The sequence below is a fragment of the Haemaphysalis longicornis genome, unplaced genomic scaffold, assembly GCF_048455015.1.
Source record: "Haemaphysalis longicornis isolate Haplotype H1 unplaced genomic scaffold, Haemaphysalis longicornis Haplotype H1 scaffold_5, whole genome shotgun sequence".
Taxonomy (NCBI): domain Eukaryota; kingdom Metazoa; phylum Arthropoda; class Arachnida; order Ixodida; family Ixodidae; genus Haemaphysalis; species Haemaphysalis longicornis.
In genome coordinates, this window is record NW_027526385.1 from 79,223,133 (window position 1) to 79,247,334 (window position 24,202).

At 50.2% G+C, this 24,202-nt stretch overlaps 1 protein-coding gene across 1 annotated transcript in view; it reads left to right on the top strand.

Annotated features, from left to right (window-relative positions):
* Positions 1–11,597: 11,597 nt before the first annotated feature.
* The window catches only part of LOC144138485 (uncharacterized), a 31,494-nt gene continuing 18,889 nt past the window's right edge, over positions 11,598–24,202 (top strand). Inside the window, exons 1-7 of the mRNA XM_077670782.1 lie at positions 11,598–11,899; positions 15,568–15,639; positions 16,731–16,767; positions 19,544–19,762; positions 20,961–21,205; positions 22,243–22,432; positions 22,758–23,788. Coding sequence (XP_077526908.1) covers positions 11,636–11,899; positions 15,568–15,639; positions 16,731–16,767; positions 19,544–19,762; positions 20,961–21,205; positions 22,243–22,432; positions 22,758–23,788 — 2,058 coding nt within the window. The 5' untranslated portion in view covers positions 11,598–11,635. The remainder of the gene's footprint in view (positions 11,900–15,567; positions 15,640–16,730; positions 16,768–19,543; positions 19,763–20,960; positions 21,206–22,242; positions 22,433–22,757; positions 23,789–24,202) is intronic.

Sequence of the window (24,202 nt, forward strand, 5' to 3'; positions counted from 1 at the left end):
GAGAGCCGAGCGGCTGTTTACGCCGAAACAGCACCCTGCCGCCCGTACAGCGAGCGAGCTGCGCGGCGGGCCGGCTCCTGCGGTCAGCTGATCGCGCCCCGCCCCCTGTTGGTGGAGGCGCCCGCCGGAGGTGTGCCGAGCGGCAGCCATCGCCGGCGCTTGGCTGGCCAGCAACTGGGAGGCAGCAGGCACCACAACGCGGCCTCCAGCCCGGGTCCAGTCGTCCGGGGTCGTCACCGCCATAGCCTCCTTTATACTATATAGCCTCCTTTATAGTATAAAGGAGGCTATGTCACCGCTGACCTGTAAGCAGCGGAAGCCGCCGGCGGTGCGGCGAGCAAACGCACCGTCGGCGCGGGGCGAACTGCTGCGGCTGGTGACCGCCTGGGAGCAGCCTGCTGCCCAGACCCCGTCTTCAACGGCCCAGCCTACTTCACCGGCGGGGCCTGCGGACCATGGGCAGGCCGACAGTGCACGCGGCCGGCTTTGAGTGCAGACGGACGAAAGCGGGTCAACCGGCGGATTGTGGCGAACTATATGTTGCGGCGACGTGCGGTGCAAGGTGGACTGAAGCGCAGTTGCGCAGGTGCGGCTTTGGACTGTTTGAACGCCGAGGAGTGGACGACTTCTCGCGGCGCTAGGCGGTGAGACCACCGCCGGCCGGAACCCTCGGGGCCGAGGGGCCTCGGTCAAAGGGGGGAGGGATGTGGGAAACCCAGAGTCCTGGCGCGCTCCCCATTCCTCGCCGCCCGCAGCCGAGGCGAGGGGGAAGACTCCTTCTCTCCCCTCGGCGGAGCGTCGCTCCCGCCGTGGCGCAGGCGTGTCGTGGCGGCGGCGGCGTGGCGATCGCTCGTCACGTGACCGGCTCTTCGGGGCCCTTGTGGGCCGGTCTCGGTGCGCGGGACGAAGGAAGGGTCTCTTGGCACGGCCGCTGGATGAGAACGCACGCAAGGTGCGCCTTTCATCCAGCGGCCGTGCTCTTGAGCGGGCAACGAGGAGAGACGTGAGTACGGGAGATCCGGCATCCCCCCCCCCCCTTCCTTTGTCTACCCCCTTTGCGCCTGCCTCCTGATCCTCGCCGGACGGCTGGGTCGGGACGAGCGAGAGTCGGCTACGTTATTGGTGGAGCGCCAATAAACGCGAGTTTGGCCGTTTCGTTGTGTTTGTGTGTTCCTTGCTGTTCTCTGCCGCTACGCCGGTCGGCGGTCCGTGGCGGAGTTCAGCCGAGCTAGCCTTGCGGCCGGAACCCTGGTTCCCACAATATACATAGGCAAAAATATAAAAATACATCCCTTGCATTCTACAATAAAGGACAGATCTGGGGCGGTATTCTCGTGTTTTGTCCGTTTTGTGTCCGTTTCAAAAGTGTCCGTTTTTAGCAAGCCCTCATTCGCTAAAAGCGAAGACCCGGATGTGACGCCATGCAAGCACGGCGAAGAAAAGTTACTTCGAAGAGCTCTGCGGCGGAGCTATAAGCAGCGGCTTCCCGGAGCAGACGATTTTTCGTCGCCTTGTTGTTGGTTCGTTGGCGGAACAATGAACACATAAAAGATAGTTTAAAACAGGTTTATTCGTTTTCCATGAGTTTACAAGAACAGTTGCGCAAAAGTCATCCCAGAGCACGAGAATACCGCCCCAGTATTGTTTGGCGTTGGTTTGGGAGTTACAAAACAAAATTGAATCTGGACACCATACTAATTTGATTTTGATTGTAGGGTTTAACGCGCCGACGCAACGCAGGCGATGAGGCGCGCCGTAGTGGAGGGCTCCGGATTAATTTTGACCACCTGGGGATCTTTAACGTGCACCGAAATCTCGTGCACACGGGCGTTTTTGCTTTTCGCCTTGAACATCATACTCGGGTTCAACATAACCACAATGGAACGTTACCCTGCGCCTAATCCCCGCAGCTGGGTACTCCTTCTTGTGGCGTAAAGAGTGCGTTACGGCGAGTATTTTGAAAGTGACAAGAGCCGTTCACGTTAATTTTCGGAGGTAATATGATTATACATCACTGCAGCGAGGACAGAAAACAGGTGCCACGCTTTAAGCGCAATCTCGTTTCAAAACGCGCAATTTTTGACATCCGGGTCCGTCTCTCCGGCGGAGTGATACATGATTTATTGTCTTTGTAACTTGTACCCGATTATACTAAAAAAAAATGGTGCGTGTGCGCGTTTTTTTAGTATACCGACATAAGCGTGTTGAAACGGCGTTGCGAGTTTAAACATTAAAAAAGCAAGTATAGAGCCCCTGAAGTCATGACTGACCTGTTTTAATCAGCACATAAGGTTTACTGGCGGATATTTAGAGCCAAGCCTCTTACCGACACACCTACATAGATCTGTATAAGGCTACATAACAAAGCCATCTTGGCTGAACTGAACAGCATGATTCGGAGTTCCCCCCAAAGTGACATACGATGGGTCAAAAGAATCTCAGCCCCTGAAATGCTTTCGAGGTATTGGATGAGAAGTGCAAATGAGTGAGCAAAAAATGAGGGCACGGAGCAGATAAAGAATTCGTGACGAGTACTTGATTCGTACGACACAGGGAAGGAAATATGGGAAGTATCTGAAAGTAGCAGTGAAGTCCGCGTTCGTATTTGGGAAGTATCTGAACGTAGCAGTGAAAATCCGCAGGCCAAAGTTGATGACATAAAGCTGGAGATGATCTGTCTCCCCATCGAGAAAGAAGACGCTTATGCATGCCACGTCTATAATCAGTAAATATACATTAAATCCACTAATCATGGCCCAAAAGAAAGAGCTTTTCATTTGCTCGAATTGTGGTTCTATTGAAAATTGTCAGTATTTCGAGCCTTTTGCCCAATATAACTTACTATTCCTCCGCGGTGGCTCAACGTCTCTGTCGTTGTGCTTGGCCAAAGACGGAGGTTCGATCCCGGTCGCGGCGGCCGTTTTTCTGACGGCGGCAAAAAGCAAACGCGCCCGTGTCTTGAGATTCAGGCGCACATTAAAGAACCACAGTTAGTCGAAACGAATCAGGAGCCCACCACTGCGGCGCGGCTCAAATCTCAGGTGCAGCTTTGGTGCGTTAAACCCACAAATTTTAAATTCAGCAAAAAACTGATTCGTCTGATTTCGCGGCTTGACTTTTTATCATGCCGAGCACTGCGGAAACGCACTGCCTCTAACCTTTCTCTTTTCATTTCACTCGAATAAGTCGTGCAAAAAATCGTAAGACTAATCGAAGTTCCTTCGAACAGGAGCTGGACGTGTTGTTCAACACCAACTACGACGAGTTTTCGAAGCCACTGATCCAGCGACTGGTCGGTAAGGGTCCTTACGCCATTTACGGTTTCACAAATTTTTCTGCACAAAAAGTTAACGAAAAGAGACTAGTTCGAGGTTCTGTGCACACGTTTGAGGAATTCTATTACTCGCGCGAAATTTCGTACATCCAGGCTTCTTCCGTTCATGGTTTTGCCAGACACAAACGCCACATCGCGAAACTGAACTTGTGACGTCACTCTCAGAAGTGAAGCACTTTACCCATTGATCAAACATAGCGGCAGCGTGCTTATGGTTTTATCCGAATGCTAATACACTTTTTTACAGACAAGCTCTAGGTTCTCACCAAAATTGCGCGTGTCTGTTAAGTCGCGTCGCCGAAGAATCGCAAGTGGTTTAATAGCTAGTGCAAAATGCTCTGTAGCCCACAATGTAGCTTATATATCTTGGTAAAAGAATGCACTGAAATTGGCTGCAATAGCGACTCTATCCTTATGCCTAATTTTCTTGTCATCAGCATTAATTTCACGCAGAAGTTGTAAACATTACAAAATTTCCCGTCTGCTGTCAATACATCGCCGACTACCGTTGGAGTATTTTTAGAGAAAACGGCTCTAACTCGCGCTTTCTCGAAACTATCCCGAAACAAATCATATCATAATTTATTTAAAATTAATTTTAAAGAAATTGGTTGTATGTGTTTCTGCTTGATCGATATTATAAATTACCACATATAGCTCACTACAATTATCCGCCAGTACAGCTTCGCTGGTCATTATTCTCCACAGCAGAACAAGGGCTATAATTTATACCACGAAAGTGTTTTATTCCGGGATTCACGAATATTTCACTTACGTCATATCCGTCACGGAAATGACACCAATACAGCGAAGCAAGCGGCCTGTAAAGGGTGCACCCTTGCACACAGGGGCTTATTGCGGGGAAGCAACCTTCATTACTAAAGAGTACGTTATACCAGAGTTGAATGACTCTGGTTATACTTACGGTTGTTTATTTTCGGGTTTTATATTTTAACGCAAAACTGTTTTATGCCGGGATACACCAAGATTTCCCTCCCGTCATATCCGTCACGGAAATGACGCCAGTACACCTTTGCCGAAGCGACCCGCCAGCAGGACGTCGCTCGCCAAGCACACCCACAAGATAGCCACTGACCCGCAAAGCATGCCCAGCTGCAGATTTCGCTGCACATTTCACTTTCGTGTTTTACCGATTCCTATGACAGAGGAACCAACAAGTTTTTAACTTTGTCCGGTTAGTTGTACATTCGTAGATGTTCGATTTCCTGACAGCCGCAGTGTCTCTCTACAGAATAACTTATTCGTTCACGCTACAAACAAAATTGTTCTTTGTTTCTGCGACACCGTGCAGATTGCACCAAAGACATCCAGAACCACGCTCCCCTGGCTGCCTTCATCACCACCTCAGCCAAACGTATGCTGTGACATTCCTTCAATTTTAAAGCGAAGCTTTAGTGTTTGTGTTCCCCTCAAGCTTACCTGGAAGGCTTGCGGGCTACGGCTTTTGCCGTTCGACATATGACTTTGCTAGTATATTTTAATTCATACGCATGCGATTCATTCGCATGCAATCAACCAACTAGTCGAATATAGAAATAAGCTTGGCCATTTCACGTTGCATCGCCTAAACGAACCTACCAAACAGCGAAAGTGCAAAAAAACGTGGAAGTTTTGTTCACCGAAGCCCTTATATGATGTGAGCCACTGAGACGCTCTAGTGAATCCTATCCAAACTGGGCTTTTTAAGAAAGTGGTAATCGTGCTTGCATCCGGCAGTGCCCGGTGCTATAGAGCAACGTGAGCGGGTAGCAAGCGTACTAGTAGGCTGACAGAAACGCAAGGAAAAAATCGAAATGGGGAAATCGCTACAGGCACACACATCCGGGTGAGCAAGAGGTCAGAATTACTTTTTATCAAAAAAAACTTAAAATAAGCAGTTACACTCAACTTGACAGCTGCCAAGTGCGGAGAAGTGATTCGCTGAAGCGGCTGTGGCGCCCTCTTTTGACTTGTTTCAATATCACCCTGGCGTCGAAACCTAATGTAGTCAAGAGAGGGCGCCGCCGCCGCCGAACCCGCGTATAGACAATCCATTGAGTCGTCAATAATTTGGGGTACTTAATGCGGTAATTCATGATATTTTTCTTAATTTACATTCTGCACTTATTTGCGGCCTACCAACGGTAGCCTCCGTGGCAACGGCGCAGTGGACACCCCCAAAATTTGCGTACGAATAACGTGTCCCTGTGTAGCGCAATGGAATTGACATCGGCTTCGTAACGCGAGGGACCAAGGTTCGATTCTGACTAGAAGAAGCGGTGACCTTTACGAAGCGTCTGTTCGGGTGCGTAACGCCGCGTGAGCGCGGTGGCTAGATACCGTGACGCCCAATGGGTCTACGACAAGCCGGGCCATTAAAGTGCTTCGCACTTAAAAGGTGACAACGCAGTTCATTGATTTCTCAAGCGGGTAGCCTGAAAGACCAGTGTTACATTGGTGAAGACGTCCAAGAACCGAGCTACATCGCCTCCGTCATGTGGTGGTAGCGTGGTGGAGGACCGTCACGCAGGAAACCTGCCGCTGTTCCGAACAACGAAGGGCGTGGAGCGAAACAGCTTGTTTATTGCGTGGTGAGACGAGAGTAACGCTGATACAGGAACAGCTGCCCTCGGACGTGTTTGAATCATGGTTCGAATGGAGTGATGCTTCGCTCTATTGCAGAAGACGTCCTGACTCGGCTCGCCGAAGGGCGAGGGTTCGTACCCCAAAGATCCAACGGTCCACAGGCTTCCAGCGTGTTGTGCACCAAACGAAAGAAATAGATACAAAAAACTTTTTCTATAAGCCCTGTGATAGGAGCCCGCGTGCGCTGTGCGATAAAGAGGGAGGGAAAGGACGGGCTCAACGGACGGCAGTCACAACGCACAAACGAAAGCACTCTTCCAGTGTCGGGGAGGCGATGAGTCACCGTCACGGAGCAAGATGGTCACCGTCAAAGGCCGCTCAAGAGGGCTCTTGCTGCGCCGAGTTCGGGGCAAAACCCCTTGGGGCTCCGGCTGTCGGCGTCTCATGTCATCGTCGTCGTCGCAGTATCATGTAGTCACAGTACTAAAACACCGGGACACTCGTTTTCCAACGCCTTGCGCTAGAACGATTCGTGCTTCAAAGACACGAAACTTACAGCAAAGCTGTATACCGCTACCCCCAACAGCTTTATCTCCGCCGGCAAAAGCGCAAAGGCGCCAAGAATATACTTATACAATGCATGCTTCGCTACTCCTCAGGTTTTACGTTAGCGGAGGTGGCCCGGGATTTTTAGATGCGGCGCATCTCTTGCTCTGAGGCATGTCCCTCCTGCGTCGGCGTCGGCGGCGTCCGCACGCCACCTGCGCATGCGCGACTCTCCTCCGCTCTTCTCTCCGACAGCTGTGCGCAACACTCTCACTCCGTCTCATCATCATAAACAACAGCTGTGTGCGCGCACTTCGCTCGCTTCGCTCCGCTCCCGTCGCGCAAGTGCGCGCATGCGCTACTCTCCTCCGCTGTCTCCTCTCCTTCAGGCGCTGTGACTATAAAGCGGGTAGAGCGCTGCGGCGGTTCAGTCAGCGCTCGCTCTCGTTCGACTTCGCGTCACTTTGCTTGACGACTGCGGGCTTGACTCGATTCTTCCGATGAAGACGTGATGGAAGAGACGGTCCCTTCAGCGAGTGGTGTGACACAATCCAATACCAGCGTCACTCCAAACGCTAAAGTAAAATTACGCCCATCTTCCCGCGTATGGGAACACCCGCATGTGATGGAATGCATCATACGCGTTAACAACACGTTTCACCCGATTTAGAGGATCAACCCAACGGAAACGCCAATTGAACCCCCCGATGCGTCGCATCACATCAGGGTTCCCTCGCGGGAAGATGGGCGTAATTTTGTCGAAACCAGATGACCGAAGCAGGTGATCCTACCCTCCCAGCGTCAGTGCTATGTGGAAAATTATTGCGGTGCGCTGTCCGGCTGTGCGCTGTCGAAATCCGCCCAGCACGCAAACACGCGCACACAGTCGATTCGTACCACCGGCACGCGTTTACTTAGATACAACAAGATTATGCTTGTTAATGCGGCAAAAAAACGAAATAGAAATCGTCCGAATTCGGGGAGGGTTCATCCTGCTGAGACCATAGGTTGTTTTTAAACGCTAATGTTAAGTAAACACGGAACACGTAAAGCTCGATAAACGTTGTTTAACAACAGTGCCCGAAATGCAAAGGGGGAGATGCAGTCTCAGAAGATAAGAAGAATGAGGCAAGTCACCTTCTCCCAACCTTTATACGACAGCGGTGACTGTTTTATCAAAGTGCGGTTTTGTCCACAGCCCTGCTACTAGCACGTTGATCAGGTTCATCAGAACAGGTTCATCAAACGCGAAAAATGAACCTGTTCTTTCTGTCAGTCAACACGAATGGTACCGCGATGACCGCTGCTGTAAGGAGAGAAAAAAATCCACGGCTGTCTCCACTAACGTAAAACCTGCGGAGGGACCAAACATGCAGTGTAAAAGTATATTCTTGGCGCCTCGGCGTTTTTGTCAACGGAGATAAAACCGTTGGAAGTACAGGTATACAGCTTTGCTGAAAAAAGTCTTGTCTTTAAAGCATGAAGCTCTCTTCCAGCCCGAAGCGTAAACGAGTGTCCCGGTGCTTTTTTAGTACGCATTACGTTATAGCGTGAGGCGTAAACGAGTTCCCCGGTGTTTTAGAACCATCACTACACGAGGCGACGATTACGACGACGACGACGACAGGAGACGCCAACAGCCCCAGCCCCTAAGGGGTTTCGTCCCTAAAATTGGTTTCGTGTGGGGTTTCAACCTGGAGCGCCAAGGCAGCGACCAAGTGCGCTAACCCCAGCGCTGATCCGGCACCCGGCCAGAAGAGAACACGACGTAAGCCTGATGCGTGCGCCGTGACAGGTGCACGCGTGTGCACGTGGAGGGAGCAGAGCTCTGACTGGGGGAAAAGCTGCAGCGTGACTGTGCGTCCAGTCTGCCTGCCCCGAGTAATTTGTGCCAAAAGACAAAGAAAAAAAAATTTCCGCAAGCAATATGAAGCATTAGATATTTGCTAGACTTTTTGCCCTCAAATAACGTTAGCGGATTTAAAGGGGCACTGACACAAAAATTTTGCATCTTGTTTTTTTTGTTGTGATAAGTAGCTAGTGACCTACTTATAACCTGTAGAAACCCCATTTGCTTCAGCGTGCGACGGGTGTTTAATTAGAGGCATTTTCAATGCGGTCAGTCGCAGTTTCGGTTTCACCGGGTGCCGCGAAACGATGGATTTTGTGTGAACAAAGCTGGCCACTTGACCGTCGGAGGGATATCACAGAGCAGAGCCGCCGTAGCACTGTCGAATCCGCATCGACGGCAGTTTCTGCGAATGCCCCCACGTACTGATCTCGTGAGGCGCTTAATTAAAAAGCGACCGTGGATGTGACACAGGCGCTGCGACTGCAAATGCTACCGCGGCTAAAGAACGACGCGCGACGCTCGAGACGGTGGGTGGAAAGACGCGCGCTGGGAGCAGCCGGCCGGTCTGCCTACAGGTCCGCCTACAGATGTGTTCGGCTTAGCACAGCGGCGGATATTCGAGTGCCGCTCTCGTAAGCGGTGCAGATGACAATTTTTAATGCAACCCGCCATCGCATCATTAACTGCTTTCTCATGTAAGCCACCATGGTCGGGACTTGGGGTCAATTTCGTGCAGCGGTAACAAGCTATCACTCGAGCTACCTGCGCCGGCCTGGGCCACTTCGCGGCCGTGGCCGCCGCCTGCACAGCGACCGTGCGGCTAGCTCAGTGGGCTTTTCGTGCCTCCGGCGCGTTTTCGCATCCAATGGTAATAAAATTAATAGAAACAGAGTGCCTGGAATCGCTGTAGAACTTTGGTCGCGGCCAGCTGCCCGATGAGCTGACGAAATCACGGCGCCTCCGCCGCCAACGATCGGGTCGTTCGTTCTCGAGAGCAGAAGCTCCGCCCTCCGGCCCTCCGATTGGAGCGGCGAGCCGGGCGAGCCGGCGAAAAACGCCGGCAGTGCGGAAGCGGCAAACACAAACTCGTGACGTGTTTGGATGTTGTTTATTTACACAATATCCTCGGGATGTCGATTGCGCGTGGTCCTCTGCTGGCTGCTCGGTTGCGTTTCGCACACTTTAAAATTGATTTTTAATATGTTCTAGGCTGTATTCGCCGCTGATATTTTGCAGATGATATATATGTGCTCACACCAATCTATCTCCGAAGTTATCTCGCCTTCAAAATTTTGTGTCAGTGCCCCTTTAAGCGTCTGCGGTATTTTTACCCCTCTCATCGTTGAAAAAAATGCCCCTAAGAAGCACGTCTAATGCTTCGAAGAGACGACGTTAAGTTGCAGTTAGCTACTTTGGCTTCGAGCGCGGGCCTGGTTCGTTTGTGGTTCGAGTGAGAGAGAAAGAGGGAAACACGTTGTATTCCTGGCCAGGCTAAGGAAAGGAAGTGCGCTGGGAATATTTTTGAGCTCGGAAAGGAGCTCACATGAATGGAGTCCTCCTGTGCGGGGGAGCTCAAGCAAAGGGGAATGAAAGGATAAAGCTGAGAGTTAGATATATAGAATGCGAGAATAAAGAATAAAAGATAAGGCCAAGTCAGTCCGGGCTGCAGCCACTGTGTGAGGCCGGTCGTCTCCACGTAACGGATCACATGGGCGAAGATTTTCGGTTGGGTTGCCGGAGGCCCCTTCGGCAACCGAAGGTCCTCTATGCCGGCGAAGAGAAGGCCTTGACGCTGGAGTGCAGCACGGGCTTCCTCGGACACCAACCACAGCTCCCTCTGTATACCAACGCAGTCGTGAACGTTACAGTGTTGTTTCTTGGAAATATATGAAGCTCGTTTTCTCGGAATGAATGTGACCAAACGCAGTGCGGTAAGCAGGGGAGCACCTTGAACGCGAAAAATAAAGCCATAAAAAATGGCTGCAGCTTAGCTCAGCAAACCGTTGATATAAGATTTAGCCTCGTTAAGTCTTGGTTTCACCTTTTTTTAACATTTGATTAAACTGTAATTATTATACTAATAACCCAAAGCCTGCCTTTGTCTATGGTTGGGGTTCCGCTTCCGGCGTTTTCTGAGACGGACGGCTCGCAGGGCGACATCCGCGCGGTGGTAAGACACTGCTTACCGCCGAAGGCTCAAAGCCTATACTTATCGAAGAACGCTCGGAAAATACGGCCGGCCTCGCTCTCATTTATTGTGAAGCTCGGATGCACGCGGAGAGTCACGTGGTCAAGCGTGAATCGGCTGCGGAGAGCGCACGCGCCAAACCGGCAGCGGCGGTGGCAGCGGTGAACGTGGCCCCCTGCGGAGCTCGGCCCGGCGTGTCACGTGATTCGCAGCTGTGGTCAAATGGAGGTCCCATTTACCGCGGCAGCGAAACCGCCCGACATTATAACGCAAAGTTTTTCTTTCGTACGGAAAATGCCGGACTAAACATCGCGATTCCTTCGAAGATACGATTGGTTCACAAGTGCTGTAAAAGAAAGGCGTGAAGGTCAAGCCTACCCTAATGTCAAAAAATTGAATTTCAAGGTTTCAAACGCTCGTATCACCTGCAAGTCATAAAAAATCCTGTGTTTTGGCAGTGCCGCCGAATATATATTCCCGTTTCCATTAAATTCTAGGAAATGGAAATTCTATTTTTTTTTTGTTTCGTAGGAACTGCGCAGACAAAACACATTTCTAGATTGGCACGATTACACAATTCCATTCCTGGATTTCGAAATGCGTACAAAATGTTCTTGGCACTTGCAGCGTATCGCAACCGACTATAAGATTTATGATGTGGAAAGCAAGCTCAATGAACACGAAATATCATACGAACCCTAGCGCTTTTCATCTTATACGTAGTCCCCTTCCTCGCAACGCTTCCGTACTAGACCGCGATGTCCCTCGGCTTTTGAGAAATTTCTCGTTGATCCCGAAAGCCAGCGAGAGGGACTTGAGGTGTCCAGGAGACCGGGCTTGCGCATAAAAGCATTTTATAGACCATTTCACGTGTAATCTTTAATAGGATCAGGCCATGCGCTGGGCTGTGTTGCGCATGCGCAGTTAACATCATCCTGTCCACTGCGCCAATCATAGATCCGCTAGGACAGCCCACTGGTAAAATGGTTGCTCCCAGGACGAAGAAATTAAAAAGGTCTATAGACAAGAGCTGTTCAAAACCCAAATTCAAAGCAAAGACTGCGTCTGGCGCATGCGCTGAAATGATACAGCAAGGCTATTGCGTGCTCAAACTACTTTGGTCTATTGAATGTTTATCAGCGCTCGTGAAGCTGGGCAACGCTATCACCATGCTATTCCGTGCGCAGGCTTTGAGAGCATTGAGCCTCTCCTGGTCCAGCTGGAATCCGCTGCCGCCGACCTGAAACACGCCGCGGACAGCACCAAGACTGACGTCCAGAAAGCCTTCACCGAGCTCGAAAAAGCCGTGAGCCACTGTTCTCCGCCCCAGTGCGATGTTTCGGACGTCGAGGGCTTCAAGGGCGCCACGGAGGACTTCGAGACGAGGACTGAAGTACGTGTGGGCGCTTAATCAGCGTGGCTTAACTGAAAACAATAACACGTGTAGAAAGGTTTTGTTTCTTTTGACAACAAAGCTGTTCAAGATTAAGATTGGTCTTTAGGCGTTCCCCCAAAAAACACAAAAGACATTTCAGGGAAACTTGCACTCCCGCGCAAGACTTGAATGGCGACGCTGTTGTAGGTGAGAATTGCCGTACACGTGGTTAAGTGTTAGTATCATTGTTTATTTGCGTAGTGGTGGTTCTATAGTAATCGTCGTTATATGCATCGAAGAGGTTGTCGTCTTCTTTGTGGCCAGTGGTGGATGCAAAGTCATCCGGGGAAGTCTACAATGCTGGAGTATTGTAGACTTTCACCAGCTCTTCGTCATCGACTCGAGGCGGCGGTGGCGGGATCTGCGAGTCGTCTCGGGAAGGAGTCGCACACTCGTATAGCCGTGTCTCCAGAGAATGCGGTGGCCGCGGAGACCTCCCTCAATCAATGTGTATTTTCATCTTTAGCATTAGCGCTGGAGTTTTTTTTACATGCGTGGTAGCGCTTGACGACAGCGCTGGAGGCTTTTTTTTTGTTTTTTGCTAAAGCCAGTGCTTGAGCCGGGGACTCGTAGGTCGCCACGAGGCACTCGCTCACAATCGCTTGTCCTTTTCCTGGTATTTTTTATTGCAACGGCGAATTTACGGTATGTAAAACAGCTCCGCTGTTAAACGTCCTCCAGTGAGCGCCGCCCGGCACGACCTTTGCCCGTACGCGTAGCCGGAGCCAAGCCTCACCTAGCTATGACGTCATAGCGCGCGCCGGCACCGCTCGACCTTCGGGGGTACTGTTCCTCAAAGCGTGTATAGTGTAATTAACACCCTTAAACCCTAGAAAAACCCAAGAAAAACACCGTCGAAAAGTGCTTTGTCCTTTATAACACCCTTCAAAGAGTATTCTTCTTTTTTGCTGTTGAAAACTCCCCGTGTGGGTGTAAGTCCTTTAGCAGATGCTTCTCGTCATCGAGGCTCAAGGTGGAAAAATCTTTCACGCGTCAGTCTCAATGGCTACTGGAATTTGCCTATTTTTTACACAAATTTAGAAGTGCGCATTAACATCTGGACGGACCATCCAACTGAAGACGTCGAACGACTTCGAGCATAGAGCTTGACCTTGTTCATAGGGAGGTAACAATCAGTTATGCATAGCATTCTCATAGTGAGGAGAGTAAGCTGCATAAATCCAAACAAGACTCGTAACATGTGTCATTAGTTGTTATCGCTCCGTGCAGCCCTTCATGTTTTTTTATCCTCTTAAAGCCTGGCACAAGAAGCGAGCAAACGTCTCATTGTCACGGTCCATGCCGTACTAAGCGGGACGAATCAAGCTAACACAATATTGCATGAGCAATAGACGCGGGCATATCGGTACCCAGAAGGACACCCGGACAGAGAGCGAGAGCACGTGCTGAGGAGGTGATGTTAACTGAGCGTCGTCTGTGGTGGTACCGCGTCGGCATCTCTGACGACCTCACTGCTAAAGGTTACGTCAAGCTGAAGCGGGCACTTCAGGCATAGAGTTTGACACAGTAAAAAATCCCGGGCCATCTCCACTAACGTGAAACCTGGGGAGGGGCGAAGCATGCAGTGTACAGTGTACAAGTGTATTCTTGGTATACAGCTTTGCTGTAAAAGTCTCTTGTCTTTGGAGCACGAAGCTTTCTAGCGCGAGTCGCAAGCGAGTGCCCCGGTGTTTTTTAGTACGCGTTACGAAGCGCGAGGCGTAAACGAGTATGTGTTTTTTAGTACGCGTTAAGTTCTAGCGCGAGGTGAAACAAGTTTCCCAGTGTTTTAATACCGTGACTACATGAGACGACGAGTACAACGACGACGACAGGAGACGTCAACAGCCTCAGCCCCTGATAAGTTAATTATGAAACTTTGATTGCAGGGCCTGTCGCGCAGCATCTCGACGCGTCCGGTCACCGCGTGTACGCGTCTTGAAATGGAGTGTGCTGCGAGTGCAGGACCGTGTAAGCGGCAAGAGATGATGAAATTTGAATGATGGCGACGAAATGACTTTAGTGGTGGAGATAAAATTAGCGATAGGCAGGAATGATGCTGCCAAATCGAAAAAGCGTGACTACGTAGATGATTACAAGGCGAAGCATGGTTTTCACGACGTGCAAATAACGCGCGATAAACGACACCTTGCTGACTGATGACGTCATAGCAAGGCGTGCGCATCGGGTCAAGCCTCAAGTTCACAAGGGCGAGGGATAAAATGCTCAGGCCATCTTCAAGAGCCGCCAATGAAACTTCCCTTATTCTTTCAACTCGAAAGTGCTTTATGCCGGGGTCCACCAAGATCTGACGTCATATCCGTCACGGAAATTACATCGCCACAAAAACTTCCTTTGACGAGGCTGCCCCGGGATTTGAACCACGAGCTCTTTCGTCGCAACGGGAGGTACGAAACGCACCCCCGACTGCGCTATGAACAATCGAGGAAACAGGACGAGAAACGCGCCTTTTATTATTTTATCCATCCCTTCAGATGGTGCAGCCGCCTAGAGGAGCCGAAGAGAAGTAGTGCATCAAGGCGCTATTGAGCGCCGACAGTTGGCGCCTCGATGCCAGCGCCTATAAGGTCATACAGGGGCCTTAAAGGAGTACTGACACGAAATTTTCGTGTTACGTTTTTCTCGCTGCTATGCGTGCCTACCAGCCCACTAATCATAGAATGACAGATTAGACGGTCGAGCGCAGCGTAAACATTCATTTACGGCGTCGTTTATTCGTGCCAGTTTCGGTTTCGACTGAAAAACGCCGAGCGGCCGCCATAACAGGATGTATCACATGACGTCACCATTCTTGCCGCATCGCTGCCTCTCTGGAAGCGCGCGCGGCGCACGCGCGCGCCCAGACCGGCCGAGGTCTTCGCCGTCCCCACAGGCCCGGGCAGCATGACGTCAGTCCCAAAACCATGACGTGTACACACGCCCGAGCAGCGCGCGCCAACCACAGCCAGCGCGTCGGCTTTGTCACGGGAGCCCCGACGTCGGCAGTTTGGGGCAAGTAGCACACGATGTCATGTCGGCCCGCTCTGGTCTTTCTCGTGCGGGCGAAGATTAAAATGGATTTTAAATATGTTCCGCTGAACTGTTGCTGTTGAAACTTGCTGGGAGATATCTCCTGATAAAAAGGAAGCGTTTTACATAGTTATCACAGCTTTGAAATTTCGTGTCAGTACTCCTTTAAGCGCCTACGTGTACGGGAGAACGCGAGACGTAACCGGCGGAGAATCCTGTAAGGCAACGACCACGGAGTAAGATCGACGCCGAATTACGAATGTCGCGCTCCAGGCACGGTTCGGTGCTCCTTTCCCTGCAGCGGACCGTGTGTTCACTAAACGATTCGCTGACAACCCGTTTGGTTTCGTTCGCACGGACGGTTTGCGAGCGCCTGTGGTTTCAGTCGGATTTACGCGATGCTCCGGCGCGCGCAATCCGGTGTCTAACATTGATGCGTATAACGGTGCCAGACCGACGGAATATAAATAGCGATGGGCAAGTTCATATCGATGCACAATAAAAGTCGAACTGCTCCTGTGGAGGTACATTTCATTTTAGTGTTTTACCGGTTCGTATGGAAGAGTGGACAACCACATTTTTTTTTCACCTTTCAGGTGAGTGTTTCCAACGTCGAGCAATTAAAGGATGAGCTGAAGAACGCCGACATTAAACAGCTGGTGAGCCAGGTAAGCCCAAAGCTTAGCTACGCTGTCATCCTATGCTCCACCTTGCTGGTTCAGCAACAGTGTCTTGTAGTGTCGAAGATGGCTGGGCACCCTTGGATGTCCCTTTTTATATGGGAAGAAAATTCCGACACTCTTTGCGCTCATTGCAGGCAAAATACGAAAACGCCGCTACGCTCATAATTTGGTCTTACTTTGAACAGTCTTCAATCACCACCGTCTTATTTAGGAACATTACATGACGAAGGCCTATCCATGTAAATTCAAGCAGCTTAAATCATAGAAAACCTTACATTGGCTGAAACGCTCTCAGCAACACTTCTGATAAACACTTCCACTCTTTCCTTCGTGTTTGGAACCACTAGCTGCGAAACCTATACTATCGCCAGCACGAAGCGGCACTGCGTGATTTGCTCGTCGCAGGAGGCAAACCTTCTTTTTAAGGTGGCTATCGAGTGCGTTCATTGCTGCAGCTGAAGGAAAGCCGGCCAATAGCCGCTACATAGCCTTAATGACGTAATTCGAGCGTTCGAGAATCGCCAAGACCGAGAAAGAGAAAAATCTTTTGAGGTAGTTCCTAGTTCCTAGTTATCTGATTAACATAAAGCAGTAATTTTGGGCTGAAGTACTCCGTGACCCCTAATTAAACTACTGGAAGTGCTTGCTGACTACGTTCAGCAAGCATTTAAGATTTCTGAAAAAAAAAGTGGAACGAAATGTTGCAGGGTCTTTTTAAGCGTGAAACTTGTATACAACCTCACACATATAGCCTCTACGCTAAAGGTGTATACAGCAAGTTCAGTCTTTTCGTGATCCAGCTTTTAAACACATTGAAAGAATAGAGTGCCCAGTGCCGAACCTTGGCAATTACACTTCATGCGTCGAATTTTTTGTTCTTTGAAGGTCCGTTCACATTTACGACGAAGCGAGGCGATTTCTGTCGCGAAGCGACAGAAATCGCGTCGCTTCGTCGCAGGTGTGAACGGGTCTTACGACCTTAGTTTTGATACCTGCGCTCCCTCTGTTGAAAGTCACATGTGGTACGTCGGCACTATTGATTGGTAGTGCTTACATCCTCGCTTTGCTCTCGACAGGTTCCCGACGTGGCTTCTCTGCAGGAGAAAATGGATGGTAAGAAATGTTGAAGACCAGCAAATAGTTTCGAGTATGCTCGGTCTATAGAGCATCTCGCACATTACTAGACCATCCTATTTTCAGCTTCACCACTATGCGTTGTAGTAACAAATATGTGCAGCCAACAATGAAAGTTTAGCGAATGGAGATGATTTGACTCAAGAGTTCAGCCTGCGCGATGGCACCATGCAATGGAAGCATTAGGTTCTGCACTGCGGAGGGCCACATTGCAGACACCATTTTGGAGTCAAAGAGTGTGCACTTTGCTTGTTTGTTTGGTGTGCACTGTGCTTGCATCAGCGAATTTGCTGGGGTGGTGGTATGGAATGGCCAATGAGTGCATTGCGGGGAAACTGAACCACGAAGTTGCTTTTTACCCGACATATAACCTCGAGAGCCAAGTTACGGCTTCCGCTGAAGCTATAGTTAAACCCTCGTTTCTGCTTTAAAAAAACTAATGCCCCATTTTTACCTTAAGTGCACCTTTCCGTCTCGTAACATATTTTCGGCAATGAATTGCTCTTAAGTTGTATTGTGCCATGAAGAGCAGCCTAGCACCGTTAAAATTGAAGTGGAGAACTTACGTGGTACAAAGAAGCGCGTAAATGTAAGCAAGCCACATTTCACGACAAATTACGCATTAGCTTTTATATGTGCGCAAGTATTTCTGTCGCGTCAGCATAAAAAATCAAGCCTTGCCGAAATGTTTTAAGCCATCTGTGGACGCTTTTTAAACAAATCTTAGGAAGTGCCCTTGACGGGGAGCTAACTGCAACGCAGTCGTTCTGTCATCTATGTCCGGGGGCTGTTCTTTCCGATTTAACGCTTCGCAAAATTTTTGTCAGCGCATTAGAGAGATCTTACATTGCGGTACATCACTGTATAAGGTTGAAAGGGAAGTTAAAACACGGAAGAAGCGGAAGTGTTCTCGTGATGAAGAAGGGTCGCCAAATAATATACAGCCGCCCCTGGCTGACTCTGCACTGACGTACAGTCGGCAAACGCTTGTATATAACGCTCGAGGGGCGTGCTCCAGACTGCGCGGGAGACACCTAGTGATAGCGCCTTGTTTGAGACCCGTAGAATGTGAGCATGCGCGATACGTATCAGTGCGATGACTTTCTATTATCGCTGCGCCCGTCGCCTTGGCCTCTGTAAGTTATTTCGCCGTGAGCAGCGCTCCCCGCGCTTGCCGGGCCGGGAAACAAAACTGGAGATTGGCGAGTGTTAGTACAGCGTTCGCTGCGTTTACTACGTGCAACGCTTACGGAAATTATACGCGGTTTTTGTTCGGTATGCGAGGAAACGAACAACAATCGTCGAAAACGCATTGCTGCCGGTGTTCTAGAGTGACAAGATATCGATCCATCGCTTGCACAGTGCGTGAACTATTGTGGCGTTAGCCCGTCGGCAGTGACATGCAAAGACGAATGCAAAAAACCGGATAGTGGTGCAAGCGGTATTCATGCAACGTGTTGAAAGAACGACGAGGCTATGCACAGCTGTGCGCCAAAGCTAATGCAGACGGGAATCTTGTACAACACGCGCTACCACTGGTAATCTCCACTGTTGTTTCCCGTCCCGGAAGCGCAGGCATGCAGCGCTTATTACGGTCAAAGAAGGTGCAGAAGCCAAGGCGACGGGCACAGCGACAAGGGACGCATCAATCCCGCTGATACGGGCCGCGCATGCTCACATAATGTCGGTCTCAAACAAGGCATTATCACTAGCTGTCTCCCGCGCATGTTCGGAGCACGCTGCTCGAGCGTTATAGACAAGCCTATTGCCGACTGTACAGTATCTAGGTCAATACCAATTATATAGGTATGTATCCAAAATGCTAATACACAGGGATACAACTTTAAGATCGGCAATAGCTCATGTAGTATATACATGACTCCGCTGAAGCGACGAACCTATGACGCCAACGCACGCTGAAAGGAGGTTGATCTTAATGCGCGACACCGTCTGCCTTTCTAGCGTATATTCGTTTGCCATCGCTGAATTCATTTTTAGCAGAGCAAGTCCAAACAATCAGAGAAACAACTTGTGCCAGGTTCAAAACACTCGCGGCAGTGTACTCTTCGCACCGCGCGAAGGAACAGCCGGCTGCGGTGATAAGGCGTAGGGGGAGCTTCAGTTAGAGATGTACAGGGGTGAGAAATTTGACATCAGAAAGGAAAATTTCTGCGATGATTCCAAGGGCAGTGTTTTTCTTTCTGAGGCTACAGTAGGTCGCTTGCTAACTAAGAGCTTTGTGGGGAAGTACACATAATAGAATACGCGTGGTCTGCGGTAAAGAAACAAGCTGTGCGGCATTTTTGTTAGAATGCGAGGCAATCCATCCAAATCTACATGAGAAAAATAGTCGGCTTCCCGAAACCGTAGAATTTAAGGGTAGAACAGAGGGAGTCAACTTCAAGGCTGTCGAGGCGACTAGAAAACATTATAATGCTGGTGGGCGAAAAGCAGAAAGGGAAATACTGCCTTGGACAACTACCACCTGTAACAAAAAAAGTAATATTTTGTGCTTAATAAGTTTTCTGTGCCTGCCCTAAGAGTAGCGCTAGTAAATAACGAAGACCGTAAAACATATTTATATTACTTTTTTTTTTGCAAGATGACACGTCATCTCTCCGTTACAAAGGGGATACCACTATCAATCAACATAATAATCACCATCGTTATCGTTCTCAAGTTCCAACCGTGTATAGAAGAGTGTATTGTCGCAAGCTGTGTGTATGCGCGTACATGCTCATGACCACTGTCACAGAGCTCCGAGTCGGCCTGGGCAGCTACCTGGGCACGGTTAGGGCTGCGCTGGACCTGACACGGGCCAAAATGAACAGCACCGCCGACTTGTTCATCGCCGGGCTGCGCAAACTGCAGGACGACCCTCCCAGCGAGCTCAAAGACCTCGCCTCGGTGTATGAACACAGCCTCACCACGATCGTGGTCGTCATGGGGGTCAACGTAGCAATCTACATAGTCGGTCAGTCAAGCTGCCGCACGCCACTGGTGTTGTTGACTACTTATGGTCATTAGTGCTGTTGACTCCTTAAGGTGTTGTTGACTCCTAATGGTCATTGGTGTTGTTGACTCCTTTAACTCCTTATGGTGTTGACTCCTTATGGTCATTGGGGTTGTTGGCCCCTTTGACTCCTAATGGTGTTGACTCCTTACGGTTATTAGGATTGTTGACTTTTTTGACTCATAATGGCTGTTGACTCCTTTGACTCATAATGGTGTTGTTGACTCCTTATGGTCATTGGGGTTGTTGACTCATTTGACTCCTAATAGTGTTGCTGACTCCTTTTGGTCATTGGGGTTGACTCCTTTGACTCCTCGTGGTGTTGTTGACTCCTTAAGTTCACTGGGGTTGTTGACTTCTTTGACTCCTAATGGGGTTGTTGACACAAGCATACTTCACTAAAAACTATCTTTTGTCCGGATAACATTGATAGGAACCTTATCGCAAACATAAACCAATAATGAATATATAAAAAAACGCGCGAAGCAGCGGCGACTACACAGCCACTTTCCGGCGATTTTTCTGTGATGCCACCGAGCGGTGTTTGTGCGACTGGCTGCCGCCAACCTATGGCACCGCCAAAAACAACACTGAGTGATTGCAGTGGGACCTCTTGTTCGGTCTGATCATGTCACTAAATGTGAACGTGTAGTTCAAACACCGATAAAAATGTTTGTGTTGGCCCCTATGATGTCCCACCTACCCTGCTGCGTGACGTTACTGTTGCGCCAAATTTTAATTTTTAATATTTCTTGCGTTTTTTGTTAACTAACATTTTTTATGGGCAGAATTAAACTGTCTGAGTTGCCAAACTGAGTTATCTGGAAAGGTCCTGCCTACATACACTTCAAGGTCAAGCATTCTTTCGGTTTGGCCTAGCGTCTCAATTGAGTGACAGACAGACAGACAGACAGACAGAGAAGCCGGCAGGCAAGCAAGCATGCAGGCAGGCAGGCAAGCATGCAGGCAGGCAAGCATGCAGGCAGGCAGGCAGGCAGGCAGGCAGGCAAGCCGGCAGGCAAAATGTTTTGTTTAGTAGCCCGAGAAGAACTATTGTCCCAATAACTCACCCACTTCAGACGCCATCTTTAAACGAGGCATCCGCCACCGATGTCGGCCACAGCGCACTAGTGGCCTCTCCACTCCGCGGTGTTCGCAGGCAACCACTGCAGCTGTTCGGCGAGACGCTCGGGCGTGTGCAGCTACCACGCCGGCGCCTGGCTGCTCTCCTTCGGCGCGCTGCTGTTCCTGCTATCGTTCTGGGCGCCCATCATCGTCTCTTCCGTCTCCCTGGCGGTGAGCGCGGCCTTCGAGCGCCTCGTCTGCTTCCCGGCCCAGAACCTCAAGTCGCCCGAGACGCGGCCGCTCATCGAGTTCGGTTACCACTGGCTGTTTGGAACACAGGTCGTCTGCTCTTCTCTTGTCGCCAGTTGTGCTGTTACGGACATCGTCTGCTCGCCCTTGCGATCGGATTTTCTATAGCGCGCAATCTTCTACACTTTTCGGTATTCTATTCTGCTATGCCGGGTACTTGCGAAATATAGCGGGGCTATACTGGGACAAACAAGTGTCTCGGCGGAATGTAAAGGCGCATCTAAAGCAAACGAAGATGTGTTTAAGAAGGGCACAAAATAACATTACAAGCAATTCCAGCAGTCCCGACCAAACACATAAACAAATCTTTGATTAGGAATATAAACGTTTTGGCGACAGATCGGCCCAAAATTGGTTCATTTTGCGGTGAAACCAGACATCACGGGTATCAACGCCTACAGAAAACTTCGGTGCTACAAGCCGAACCACTGTTACTTCCGTTTTACGTTCAGCCGACTGAAAGGCCAACTGCACTGTTGAATGTGTAGTACGTACCACCAAATCATCTGGGACGAGTGGTAGCCCCGTGAAACGCCTCGTTAAGCACTCAGAAGCGTCTAAAAAGGCTCCGCCGCAGACCATGCTGCACCTGCCGGCGGATCGCGTAAACAGCCATGACGCGCCTGTGGCACTCCGGCCGGCCGGGGCTTCTTCCTCTGCCCAGCCACGCAGCTGGAGAACCGGTCGAGCTCTGCTGCGAACGCTTCAACCATTTGCTGCCCCGTGCGGGCGTAGAGCTTGCGCGCAGGCTTGCTCCCGAGCTGCTGACCGTCCGGCCACTTGCTGGCCGGCTGCAACGTCACTTCATCGGCCTCGCTCTCCTCAATTTCGGTTTCAAAATCTCCGAATTTCGCTGATCGCTTGCGGCGCCCACGCGCGTATTTCAGCGGTTATGTTTTGCATCTTGCTTTCTTTTTTGGCAGACTATACTGAAATAGTGCTTTCAAGAGGGGGAAATTTTCAATACATTTGGACTTTAAATGCAGCCGATAAAAAGAAATTAATGAGCAAGGATTGATGCACTTAGCGAATTTCCTGACAAGCTGATGTTCCAATGGCGTTTTCAGGGCACGCTAGCAAAGAACGAGTCCAGCTCATCCAAACCCTCGTCCAAGCCACTTTTTGACGGACGGCACGACGAAGGCCAGCCCTTTTCCAAGCAGCGCCGCCAAGTGGACGGTGTTCAGGCGGCTGTCAAACAGAGTGGCACCGCCGGCAGGAGACGGGCCCCTCCGGTGTTACAAGCTGTTATGGAAGGTGAGCCCACTGATTTCTCCGCGCACTCAATACAAAAAGAAGGTGCGGTAAAGAAAAGCAGGGTTCTTTACCAACTTACGGTGTGTCGCAAGTTTTTCAGTGTAGTGCAATATCAACGTTTGCGAAAAGGGTGCTTCCCGCCGTTAACATCTTCAGAGTGTTAAAAGATAAAAAAGAAAGGTGCAACAGTTGTCTGAACCCGGAGTCAAATTGCGACTGCCAATATCGTAATATTTTAGTTCGTTTATTATCCGTTTCCATCTAGATAACTTCTCCCTTAAGGACCACTTCATCCCCCCTTTCTTTCTCTTTTTCCTCCCTTAAGGTCCGCTGTATGGATTGGAAACGCCAGACACCGCTCTCCTCGACGAGGAGCCTTCCGGTAATGCGCTCCAATCAGCTGACGAAGACGACTTCGAGCACATATTTAACCAGGGGGACGAGACCACAACCGCCTACCCAATGCCGTACATCTTACGGAAGCTCTTGGCCAATCGTGATAGACAGGATGTTACTGCCTTTCCCACCGAAGGCATTCAAGACACCAAGAACAAACGCTTACCTATGCCAGCCGTGCAATCACGTGACCAAAGCCGGGACATACCAAAACTAGCTCGCCGTCATCACGAAGACGGCCACGTCGGAGATCAGCGCAAAGGTCCTGGATACGGAAGCACGTACGTGCCGCGGCATCTGCATAGCGTCGACTACACTGCTGGCAAAATGACCCACGTAACGAGCGCTAAGCAATACGGCGAGCTGATAGGCAAGGTCGAGACTCCCCGGGCAGCAACGCATCATCCGCGCAAGGACACCGCCAGTGGAAACAGGCTTTCTGGAAAATATGTTCGGTTGATCCGTCGAAATATTGTTCTCGAAGCCGTCGAGTCCCCAGTCTTGTCATCACAGCATGGTGACGCTAATTCAGGCGCACTCCCCGAAGCATCCGCAGTACGGGCTTCCTACCAGGGCACGTCCGGTGCGGGCGATGTAGACGTTGTCTCGTTCCCTCGGCGAAGGACCGTCCTCCGCGCCAATCGTCATGGTTCAGATCCAAAAACCAACGCCACACAGGCGGCAAAGAGGATTTCACTTGCAGCCGTGCGTTCCAGAAAAGATGGCTTCTGGGGCAGTGAGCCCAATGCCCTTGAGCTGGGTCGTCGGAGTGAGCAGGCTGACGTGCTTTCTGATCAAAGAAGTCCTAATGCCAGAGGCGCTATAGGAAAAAACGAAGAGAAGGGCGACGAAGCCGGCGCTGACGTCAGCTGGGAGGACGCGCTTTCGTCTGACGCCTGGAAAGACAGCTTCCGGGAGCTTGCCCAAAGCGCCGGTGATGGCGCCACAGAACAGTCTGCCGTAAGTGGAGATAATTAGACTTTTGCACGCGACCTCAAGACGTGTTCATTGAGTGGTGTATTTAGGAATAGGTCATCCATGCGGTCAAACTATCCGGAGGGAAGTTGATACATGCCATTTTTTTTTATGACGGAATGTGTCATTTTCCCGCTTACTAGAACTTTCTTTGTCTCAGCGGGCAGCGGACTTCAAAAAATACCCCACCGCATCTCAGTCGATGCACTTGTCCTACGTGACGCTGATACCATTACTTACACTTGGGGGGAGGATTCTCGGTTCCTTTCACAGGCCATGAATAACTACGATATTTTAAGGAAACTAGCGTCTTGACAGCGGTGTGGAGAAGAACCGAGATGGACATTTTTTCCAGAGTTGCTAGAATGATTGTGGTGTTCGGTGAAACGCGAAGAAAAC